The 11,605-nt window shown below is 40.6% G+C and overlaps 2 protein-coding genes across 5 annotated transcripts in view; one reads left to right on the forward strand and one right to left on the reverse strand.

The window, feature by feature from the left end:
- INVS (inversin) overlaps positions 1-10,720 on the reverse strand; it is a 158,490-nt gene extending 147,770 nt beyond the window's left edge. For 3 of the 4 annotated variants that reach the window (XM_058694766.1, XM_058694758.1, XM_058694759.1), the window contains exons 1-2: positions 10,584-10,720; positions 7,702-7,831 (exon numbers count right to left, since the gene is read on the reverse strand). In XM_058694766.1, coding sequence (XP_058550749.1) covers positions 7,702-7,807 — 106 coding nt within the window. In that variant the 5' untranslated portion in view covers positions 7,808-7,831; positions 10,584-10,720. Of the gene's footprint in view, positions 1-7,701; positions 7,832-10,583 lie in introns of those variants that run through there. The other variant, XM_058694760.1, reaches the window with a different exon arrangement.
- Positions 10,721-10,888: 168 nt separating this feature from the next.
- The window catches only part of ERP44 (endoplasmic reticulum protein 44), a 97,083-nt gene continuing 96,366 nt past the window's right edge, over positions 10,889-11,605 (forward strand). The window contains exon 1 of the mRNA XM_058694770.1: positions 10,889-11,197. Within this exon, the coding sequence (XP_058550753.1) occupies positions 10,904-11,197 (294 nt within the window). The 5' untranslated portion in view covers positions 10,889-10,903. The remainder of the gene's footprint in view (positions 11,198-11,605) is intronic.

Consider the following 11,605-nt stretch of genomic DNA (forward strand, 5'->3'; position numbering starts at 1 on the left):
AAACACTGGGGCAACTGGGTGGCTCAGTCGGTTAGGCATCTGACTTCAGCTCAGGTCATGATCTCACACTCTGTGAGTTCGAGCCCCGTGTCAGGCTCTGTGCTGGTAGCTTGGAGCTTGAAGCCTGGACCCTACTTCGGATTCTGGGTCTCCCTCTCTCTCTCCCCCTCCCCTGCTCATACTCTGTCTCAAAAATTAGTAAAAACATTAAAAAAATTTTTTTTAATAAATATTAAAAAAATAAAAAAAAACTATTTGCTTAGGAGCACTTGGGTGGCTCAGTTGGTTAAGCGTCTGACTCATGATTTTGGCTCAGGGCATGATCTCACGGTTCATGGGTTCGGGCAATGTGGAGCTTGCTTGGGGTTCTCTCTTTGTCCCTTTCTCTCTCTCTCTCAAAATAAATAAATGTAAAAAAATAAAAACTATACACTTATTGTTATAAAGGCAACATGGAAACAATAGAGAGAACATAGGATTCAAAATCAAATAAATTGGTTTGAGTCTCAGCTGTGCAGTTATTAACATTACAACTAAATTTCTTAACTTCTGAGTCTCAGTGTCCTAACATATAAAATGAGAATTATAATAATAATAAGGGACATATTACATTTTGAGATCACTTGAGATTTTATAAAATATTATCACATATTATCTCATTATAGTTGTTGTGGTATCTTAAAATAGCATTTAAACTCATTGCTATTTTGAAATTATACTTGTTGGATCTTCCATTAGACCTTGCTATTTAATGTATCAATAAAATATGATTGTAGGTATACTGCAATATCATAATTTTAAAATAGTTTGATAACCGTACTTCAACATAGCTACTTTACTTTGGATCCCTATATACCATACGTAAGCTCTTAAAAACATATTTTTGAGAAGGGGTACATAAGCTTTACCAGATTGCCAAAAAGGTTAGGAAAAGTCCTATTTAGATAACCATTCAGTTCGTCAGTCAAGGTTTAGACCTAATCAGCTCTTCCTGTCTTGTGTTTCTCATTCTCTCTGTATCCATACATATGAATGTGCACGTGTACACAGAGATATCTCCATGCCTGGAGGATCCATAGTTTAGTAGTTAAAAGCATGAGCTTTGGAATCAGGCTTCCAGGCTCTAATCTAAGTTCTGCTACTTACAGACAAGTCACTAAATCTCTCTACACCTCGGTTTCCTCACCTATAAAAGGAGGGTAATAAGAGTATTCAAAACTCTGTAGTGTTTTGCTGTTAAATGAGTTAATGAGTTGCAAAACACTTATATAGTGTCTGGCACATAGAACATGACTTTATGAAATGCTGGCTAATTTTATTACTATTATAAGTATGAGTACATACAAATGTAGGCTGATAAACATACACACACACACACACACACACACACACACACACACGAGCTAACATTCATAAAACATTTAGTGACCCTAAAGTTTAAGGTGAAGGTTGAGGTAAAGTAAGATGTTAACCTGAAATAATGTCACTGGTCTGCTACTTATGAGACTCCTTGCCATACTAAACTACTGTGCTGGGAGAGGTCATAGTCAAAAAGAGAAAATAACTCAAGAGGTTTACACTTGTTTAGAACATGGATGGGGCATCAAAAGTTGTGGTATAATCAGAATGGTGTTGTCTTTTCACTTGATCAAACAACCCCAAACGCTATTGGCAGTGATGGTTCGATCAATCATTACGCACTATGCATATCTACAAATTATTCCGTTTAGTCTTCACAAAGAAAACAGTACTATTCTTCATTGCATTTAGTAATTTTTCATTTTGAGACATTTCTAAAACCATGTAAGCCTGGATCATTTTACTGTTAAGTCCAACCTGATAAAATAATAACAGTAACAAGGTCTTTTTATTGTCTACTATGTGTCAAGTATGATGCTGGATTTTTTTTTTTTTTTTGAGACATACTCAGCATATATCATTATGTTAGTTTCAGGTCGACTATATAATTTAATATTTGTATCTACTGCAAAATGATCACCACAGTGAGTCTAGTTAACATCTGTCACTACATAGTTACAAGTTTTTCTTGTGATGAGAACTTTTAAGATCTACTCTCTTAAAAACTTTCTTTTTTTCTCTCAGAAATTTTCAAATAAATGATACAGTATTATTAACTATAGTTACCCTTGATGTTTTACAGTCATTACCCCATTGAACGCTCACATAAAGCATTATGGTCTATGGTTTTCAGATGAGGATATTGAGGCTCAAAAAGATTAAGTGGCTTACCCAAGGTAATACAGCGAAGAAATGACAAAGCCAGAACTCAAAACTTAGATTTATGTGACTCTAAAATCCACATCTTTTCTACAATACTACATTGTATAGTATTAATATGAATCTACTAAATTTTATTATCAACTGTATCACTGGTATTCATCCAAATCATCTGAATTTAAAGTTAAGAGAAAAAGCTACATATCTACAAATGACAACCATAATACATAAGGATTTTGCTATGTATGTTTATGCTTTTGGGGCCCAAGATTGAGCCCTAAATCATCTGAATCGAGGACATAATGTTATGTTAAGACATTAATCCGTTGTATTAGGTTAAACACTAAAAATCGCTTCTAAAATGATGTCTCATTCAGAGAATGCCTCCTCAGTCCTTCTCCAGAACAATGGACAGCATAGAAAGTGTTCAATTTAATTAGTTGTGTATGTAGAAAGAGATGCTCATCTGTTTCCATGGAGTCGAACACATCACTGACATACTTCTCCATGGAAACAGAGAAGGGAAAACAGAAAACGCTAAAGTGAATGAGTTTAGTGAGCAGTTGGTGAGCAAAGATTCAAGAAAAAAAATTATTCATCTGTAGTACTATATTATGAGTTTAGGAAAGAGAAAAAGCAGCTATTCAGAGATCGTCAAAATGCACTAAATAAAAGAATACATAAGATACACTGAAATGTAAGATGAAACAGTTATTACTTTGATAGAGATATACAAATATTGGGAAATGCCAGGAGCACAGGTATGATGGTCTTTTCTCAAAAGACATGACAGCAGAATTCTGAAAAGATGAGCAGTGTTAACAGCTCAAACTTGGTAATGAAGCAAGATGATAGAACACAGAAGGAACTCATTTATAAAATAAATTTATCAGCTCTATGCTGGTTTCACAGAATTTTGTCCTGCTTTGTTTTTAAGGACTTTTATTTCTTTGGGATTTAAAGTTATAAGAATATTTCAAGTTTTGTTATGCAACACTTAGTTAATTTGTATGACTGAGTCTGTATAACCGTTTTTAATTTATAAAACACTGTGTGTTTTGTTTCCTTTGAAGGTTATTTTTCATTAAAATAATAAAGAGTTCCTTTTATTTTATTTAAAAAATTTTTTTAACGTTTTATTTATTTTTGAGACAGGGAGAGACAGCATGAACAGGGGAGGGTCAGAGAGAGGGAGACACAGAATCTGAAACAGGCTCCAGGCTCTGAGCTGTCAGCACAGAGCCCAACACGGGGCTCGAACTCACCGACTGTGAGATCATGACCTAAGCCGAAGTTGGCCGCTTAACCGACTGAGCCACCCAGGCGCCCCAAGAGTTCCTTTTATAAGACATTTTTTTCTTGAGGTATTCTGAGTTACAAAAAAAAATTTCCAATGGAATTTTATCCTAACCTGCCTCTCAAATCAGTTTAATTTAATTCAATTTGATTCAACTTGATTCACCATTAATCCTGACCCTCAAAATGATTATAGGCCTCTTAGGAGGAAAGGTACTTAAAAGAATGATTGTAACATTTATTCACTCCTTCAACAAATGTATCTCCTGTCTCTATTATGTGTCCAGAACCGTGCTGGGTTTTGCAAATAAAGTGATGAATTAAACAGACACAGTCTATACTCATGGAGGCTACTAGCTTATAGGAGAGAGATATTAAGATAGTCATATGTATAAATACACAAGTTCAATGAAGAAAACCCTGCAGAGTTCTAAGAGAGAACACAACAAAAAAATTTCACTGAGACTGGATGTTGAGGGCAGGTCTCTTTGAAGAAATGACCTAAAATCTGAGGACTGAAGGATGAGTAAGAGTTGGTCAGATAGAAAATGGGGAGAACAGTATTTCCAGCAAAAGCCCTGAGACAGAAAAGGGCTTGGTGGGTTTGTGAAAATGAAAGAGAGCAAGTTTTTCTTGGAACAGAGTGGATAAAGGTGAAGCTGGAGAGGGAAAGAGGAACAGGTGCACTCTTAAGTTTTATTCCACATATAATGGGAAGCAAAGAATTTTGAGCAGGAAAATGACAAAACTGTATACATAGCTTTCAGTACAAGAAAACATGGAACACTTAAAAAAAGTTCAAAAAGGCAAAACTAGACTATAGTGTTTAAGATCTATACCTAGGTAGCAAAATTACAATGTAATTATTATTGTAAAAGTCAAGAAAGCAAATTACTCCACAGAGTAGGGTAGAAGGTATTAGGGGATTCTAGGGGAACAATGTTCTCTGTCTCTTGACCTAATGGCAGTTACATAGATGTTTGCTTTATATTTATTTATTAACATTACATATAAGTTGCATGTACTTCTCTCTATATATACTTCTTTTTATTTATTTGTTTTTAAAAAAATTGTTTCAACGTTTATTTATTTTTGAGACAGAGAGAGACAGAGCATGAACAGGGGAGGGGCAGAGAGACAGGGGAGACACAGAATCTGAAACAGGCTCCAGGCTCTGAGCTGTCAGCACAGAGCCTGATGCGGGGCTTGAACTCATGGACCGTGAGATCATGACCTGAGTCGAAGTCGGACGCTTAGCCGATCAAGCCACCTAGGCGCCCCTATATATACTTCTAAATAAGTATGTTTTGTCTTCTTTTAATAAAAGAGTGGATTGAGGTAATGAAGTGGAGTGCAGATAGCTCAAGAAGCTTGGTTTTGGTGACTGAGAGTGACAATTGTCACCCCTCACCCATATCCATTCTCTGATTATTTTCTTTCCTAAGAATTGAGCACTCTGAGCTTTAGCTGGGCATGATGTCATCAAAGGAGAGATACCTTAGCCTCCTTTGTCATAGGTGTGGCTCTGTGTCTAAGTCCAGTCCACCTCCTAAGTGACAAATGGCTTTTCTGAACTCTCTCCACCCCTGCTGGCTGGGCTATGGCTACAACAGAAGTATCTGCCTTTGACCCAAGATGGAAGCCACATGTTGACGAGACAGCCACGTCCTAGGAGCCTCCCTGGATGGTTTTGTGAAGTGGCCACCATAGACTGCCCACTTACCTTTGTACTATGATGAGAATAAAATATACTTCTATCTTTCTTAAGTAACTGCCAGAGCAGTTCAGGCTATGACTGATACAGCTATGAGGGAAGTCAAGAGATATGGAGAGCTATGGCAGCTCCTCGAGGGGGGTGAAGGAATAGGGAAAGGATTAAAAAAATATTTTTTTTTAATGTTTACCACTTATTTTTAAGACAGAGAGAGAGTGTGTGAGCAAGGGGGGGTGGGGCAGAGAGAGAGGGAGACACAGAATCTGAAGCAGGCTCCAGCATCTATCAGCACAGAGTCTGATGCAGGGCTCGAATTCACCAACCGTGAGATCATGACCTGAGCCAAAGTTGGATGCTTAACCGACTGAGCCAATCAGGCTCCCTGGGAAGGGATTTTTAAGTAATGGAGACATTAGAGCATGTTTACATGTTGATGGGAAGAATATAGAAGAAAAGATTGAAGGGGTAGTAATCAGAAGTTTATACACAAAATGGAGCAAGGTCCCTGAGAAGATAGGAAGGGATGGAATACAGAACGTATGTGGATGAACTGACCTTTGACAGAAGGGGATATTTGGTCTGTTTGAGAGAAGAGAAAAGAGAAGAGAGAAGAGAAGAGAAGAGAAGAGAAGAGAGAAGAGAAAAGAAGATGGATGCAGATGTAGGTTGATTTCTAGATATGCTGGAAGGTGAGGGAGTTCCTTCTTAAAGCTCATTTTCTGTAGGGAACATAAAGCATTGGATGAAAGCAGAGGGAGGGAGGATTGGTGGCCAGAGATTTCAGGAGACTGAGAAGGTATGAAACACTCTTTATGGAGAAATGTGGGATAATGAGTAGAAAGTGTTGGGTGCCTATCTGAGGTAGGTAACCACATTAGGGTGCTACCAATCTTTGTGACCGGTTAAATTGTTCGGGGGTTGGCATTAGGTCCATTTATAGCTGGGGTTGCAACAGCCAGGTGCAACAGAAGGTGAGGAGAAAAGACAATTTTTCTTAGGTACGAATTTGAACAGTAGACTATGGGATCAGGGCTCAATGGCAGGAGGGAAAAAGACAAAAGGAGATAGATGGTTGAAACTGCAGAAGATAATGGACTGCAAGTCTTAATGACTTGAAAAACTATTGTTCTCATTAGTGGGTGAACTGGAAGTAAGCGTTTTAATTGAATGGTGGAATTTTTGAATGAGTGGCTCAGAGGCAGTGGAAGATGTCTCATTCCAGGAAATAACTGTGGATGCGGTAGCTGACATGAAGTTGAGGTATTAGGAGGGAACGTCTCTGATAGAAAAGAGAAGCCTGCACAGGGGATGTAGTAAAAGAATTTTGTCTTTAAAGGTAAGTAGGAGTGTAGTAGAAAAGAGAATGAGGAGGTAGAAAAGAGGAGACAGATAAAATTCATGGCATTTAGGGAATGGAACCCCTAGTCAGGGGTTAGGGTGCATGGATAGAAGGTTTTCGAGAAACTGGGAAGGTAGGGCAAAAATAAATTCTGAAGGAACCTGTATGGAAATTGAAGTAGTGTGAACTTTATTTTACAGTCCAAGTCGTCGATCACGTCACTAGACACTGGTGTGTGAAAAGATTTAAAAAACATACATTTGGGGGCACCTGGGTTGCTCAGTCGGTTAAGCATCCGACTTCAGCTCAGGTCATGATCTCACAGTTTGTGGGTTCCAGCCCCGCATCGGGCTCTGTGCTGACAGCTCAGAACCTGGAGCCTGCTTTGGATTCTGTGTCTCCCTCTCTCTCTGCCCCTCTCCCGCTCGGTCTCTGTCTCTCAAAAATAAATAAAAATGTTAATTAAAAATTTTTTTAATATTAAAAAAATTTTTTAATATACATTTTTATTTATTTTCTTTAAATAAATAAATGACTTCTGATTAGGTGGAAATGAGGTTTTTACAATATCTGAAAAATCCTTACCCATTTTTGTCCCTGAATACTCTCTCTCTCTCCTACTCACTTTGCTCTCTCCCTCTAGCATTTTTATATGGACCTCTATGTATATGATAAGGAGAACATTGAATCTATTTCAATCAATTGACTCAATGATAGGGAGAACACTTAATCAATTTTAAGTCATTACAATTTAAGTTATTTGCAAGCTTTAGTACTTTGGGTATATACTAAATTTTGAAGATCATTATCCACTATCTCATTCTAGATCTCTGTTATTATAAAGATGAATTAATTCTCTTGGCACCTTTGAGTACATATCCAGATTTAGTGTCAAACATACAGATATTTCTCAAGTACTTTTTACCTAATCCTAAACTTTTTTTTTTTTTTTTTAAGTTTTAGGACTTAATTACTTTCTTGTTCAAGTTCTGGTATGAAATATAAATAATGATACATTGCCATTAAAATGTATAAGTACACTGCAACTAAGACTAACACACTCCCCTAGGACAGAGTTATTTTTAAAGGCTCTGTATTTATGGGGACCACTTACCTATGATGAGCCTGTGAAGAGCACCCTTATCTCCATTAATGGCAGCAGCATGAACTTGGGATGCTAATGAGGAGCCAGTAAAGAACAAGTTCTCTGACCTGTTCATAGTCTTCTCCACAACTGGAGCACCCTGAAACAATGATTTAAACCATGAGTATATGCAGGAAACATTTCTGAAAGCTGTCTCATCCATACTGAGTGGATATGTTATAAATATGGTTGAATCGAAATAGTTGACTAGGATTCAAAAAGCCTGCAATCCTGGTCCTAGAATTGCCACAATGTTGGCCAAATAAATAACCCTTTGTACGAGTTGGTCATCTGGAAAATGAGAGGGATGGATGCTTCCAAGACTCTTCTCAGGGGCTACCCGAGGGAAAAAAGGGGGGCTCAGTATTTAACCTTAGGCACAGGGCTCAAAAGCCACAGTGACTTCTGTTGTGATTCCACATAATAATAAACATCAGATTTGATATTGGGATTAAAGGTGATGATCAAGCCACAAAATGGGTATGATGTGAATTTATTGTCAGGTCAGAATCAACTAGATCTAAGTGCTAAATTAGAAAGCACTTAGTTCTTTCTCTCATGCTGCCAAAAGGGACAATTTTTATTTGTCTTTGCCTTCTGCCCATCAAGGAAATATACCTAGCTTGAGATCTCGACCTCAGGATTTTACTTGGAAAAACCACATCATTAGGATCAACCATATTTCATTTAGAAAAAATTTTGTTCTGGCTGGTAACCCGATATGTTTTGCTAGAACCTTCTAGAAACTCAGCTGCATAGAAAAATAGTGAGTTCTGTAGCATAAGACTGTTGAAGCAGAGGCTGGATTATGTCAGAAATGCAGCATGAAGAATTCAAGGACAAAGGGGTAGTTGCATCTATGATTTTAAACTTCCTTCCTAAATGTAAGATGCTATATCAAAGTTCCCCAGTTGAATGCCTGCAAGGACCAGGAAAGTAAATAGTGTAAGACCCAGCGGGAGTCATGGTGAGCATGGGAAACTGAAGCATACACGCCTATCTAAAGAAAGCAGCTGCTAATCATCCATTTAATAGCTGCCAAAGGGGCAGACAAACCCTCTTCTGATTTCACCAAAGTGTCACTCCAATCTCTGTGACTCCTAAGGATCCGGGAGTTTTGTAGGAGAAATTTATCACTACTGATGAGCTAGTACTTGTATTGTCATTGACAAGGATTATTGGTTCAAATTCTGCCTCAAAGTGAAAGTGTTTTCTTAATTTTGGTAAAGGTCAGCTCTTCATGTCTTTATTTTGCTGACAATTTGAGTTAACATGCTGGCAGAAAATATGGGCTTTGTGAGACACTTCTGTCATGTCTGTCATGTCAGAAAGACCACTGTCATAGACAGGATTATATTAAAATGACTTGAAAGAAGCTACAAAATGGATGGAGGCGGGAACACAGTAAAAGAGGAATTGCACTTGGGCTCTAGGCCTGATTCTGTGAATAATAAATAGCATCTCCTTAGGCTACCTCAGCTCTCTGATTTCCTGTAAAATACGAACAATGAAAAAGGTAGACCGTTGATCCATTCAATAAGTTGAGTGCTATGTACTAGGCACTGCTCTGAACTCTAATACGTATCATTTTAGATTCTAAGTGATCACTTTTAGGCATATCAGAATCACACACACAGACAAGCCTCTTCATATGCCTTTTGAAAAATACACTGTTTAGATCTCAGTTAAATATATTTTTTATATATTTCACCTCGTAATTGTTAGCACTTATCATAGTAACAGGTACATAGCTGGTGTTCAGTCAGTGTTTGTTGAATGAAAAGTCATAGGCTGGGTGCTAAGTCCAGAGGGTGAGCAGGATCAAAGTTTAATTTCTTGGACTAAAGAGGTTATACTCATGAGAGTCTGATCTTTTTTTAATTCCCCATTTCTCTTTTGTCAGACAGGTAGGGAGTGGTATAAGGATAAGAACACAGGACTAGGAGAGAGGAGACCTAACTAAAAGTCTTGGCTCTGCCACCATCTAATAATGTCACCCTGGGAAAAGCATTCTCTAGGGTCCTTTTTTAGTTACACACACACACACACACACACACACGTTTAGTACTCATGTCTTTTGTAAATAATTTTTATAAATGAACATCAAAACTACTTTGTCAGTTATAATGTACAGGTATCATTAACTAATTATAAAACCAGCCAGTGTAATAAATGCTTCTAATAATATAACTGTACAAGACTAGTGGTGCTGCAGTCACAAGCAAAGACTCATCTTGATCAGGACTAAAGGGTTGGTGTTTTGGCAAGTTCTCAGAGATGGTGACATTTGAGATGGCATTCCAGATAGAGAAGGGGCTGAGGCCATTCCAAGGCAGAGGAAAGCTGGAGTACAGGCAAGGAGTAGGGAGAACCACAAAAAAGCAGAATGCCTCCCAGGTACTTAGTACTGATTGTGTAGCTATCAGGTGGGACACGGGGACCTGGCTTGGCATTTACAGGTGAGGCTGGGGAGCTAACTCGGGCCAGGTTAAGATCCTGAACGGCTCGGCTGACGAAATTCGTAACTGTCCTATAGGTAGGGATCCATGCATTAGTAGCGATCACAGTTACGCTTCTCAGTTTACAACGTGCTTTCCCATTTTGTCCCGGATCTACTCCTTCTACGAGCCCACAATTAGAGATGCGGCATCCACTCATTCAACGGAGGCCCTGATAGGCGCCTCCGACTTTTATAATGCAGTAATTAGCGCAGAAAGAAAAGACAGCAGGCGAGGAGGCTAGTGATGAAAGATCAGGCCAGAGCCGAGGCCAGGAGGGCCTTGAGCTTGAGGTAGGGGCCAAGGCGATGCAGATCGATCGGAGCTTCCCCAGCCAGGCCCCTTCCTACTCACCCTCGCCTCCTCCAGGACTCACGTCCCGGGGGCGGCTCCAGGAGGCACGACCCGCAGTGGGCCGCCCCTCCCGCCAGGACAGTACACTACAGCCGACTGGGACAGACCCCACCGCGCTGAAACTAGCAGAACCCCTCCGAAGGCCGCCCGAGGCGTTCCCTCGCACTGCCCTCTGGGAATTGTAGTTCCCATCCTCTAAAAACAGAGGTTCGCCGCCCTCGGCTCTTTGTATCCCACAGGGCCCCGCGCGCGGAGAACTCGGTGGACCTAGGCGGAGAGTCTGATGGGAAAGAAGTTCTGTTTGCCCAGTGACGTGGTCGATGAGAGTGGTGCAGGACTACATTTCCCAATATGCTCCGAGGTGGGCAGGACCCGGAAGTGAGGGTGTGCGAGGCCTCTCTGGAAGTTGTCCCGGGTGTTCGCCGCTGGAGCTCCGGGTCCAGAGGACGAGGAGCCGCTGCCGGGACGACCGTCCGCTGCCGCCGGCTCCCGGAGCCCAGCCCTTTCCTAACCCAACCCAACCCTGCCCAGTCCCAACCGCGGACCCCGACGTTACCATGAATCCTGCCGTCTTCCTATCATTACCCGACCTTAGATGCTCCCTGCTGCTCCTGGTGAGTGAAGGAATGACAGACCCTTCGACAGACGCTCGGGCGGCCTCCCGCCCTAGTTAAGGGGGAACACCGCTGCCCCCACCCTGGCCTTCCTATCTTTTCCTCTGGTGGCGAAGAGTGCACCTTCCCCCGTTGTCTTCACTCTCCGCACGCGTCTTTACGCTTCCCAGGCCCGGGGTACCCGAGGCCTGAGAAACCACAGTCGGAGGTTGGGTTCTGTAAATTGGAGAGTTAGCGGTGGGGGAAGGATACGTGGGAGGGTCACGGGCGAGGAGCTCTCCCTTCCCCCAGGCTAACGGAGGTTGTTTCAGTCTCGAGGGCTTTTGGATCTGGTGGTAGGTGGAATCGAAGAGGACGGGGTTGGGGGGGGAAGACCTACTGTTCCCTCCCGTCCCCTCTTGGGAAGGC

This window comes from Neofelis nebulosa, chromosome 12 (assembly GCF_028018385.1).
Source record: "Neofelis nebulosa isolate mNeoNeb1 chromosome 12, mNeoNeb1.pri, whole genome shotgun sequence".
In the NCBI taxonomy this organism is placed as follows: Eukaryota; Metazoa; Chordata; class Mammalia; order Carnivora; family Felidae; genus Neofelis; species Neofelis nebulosa.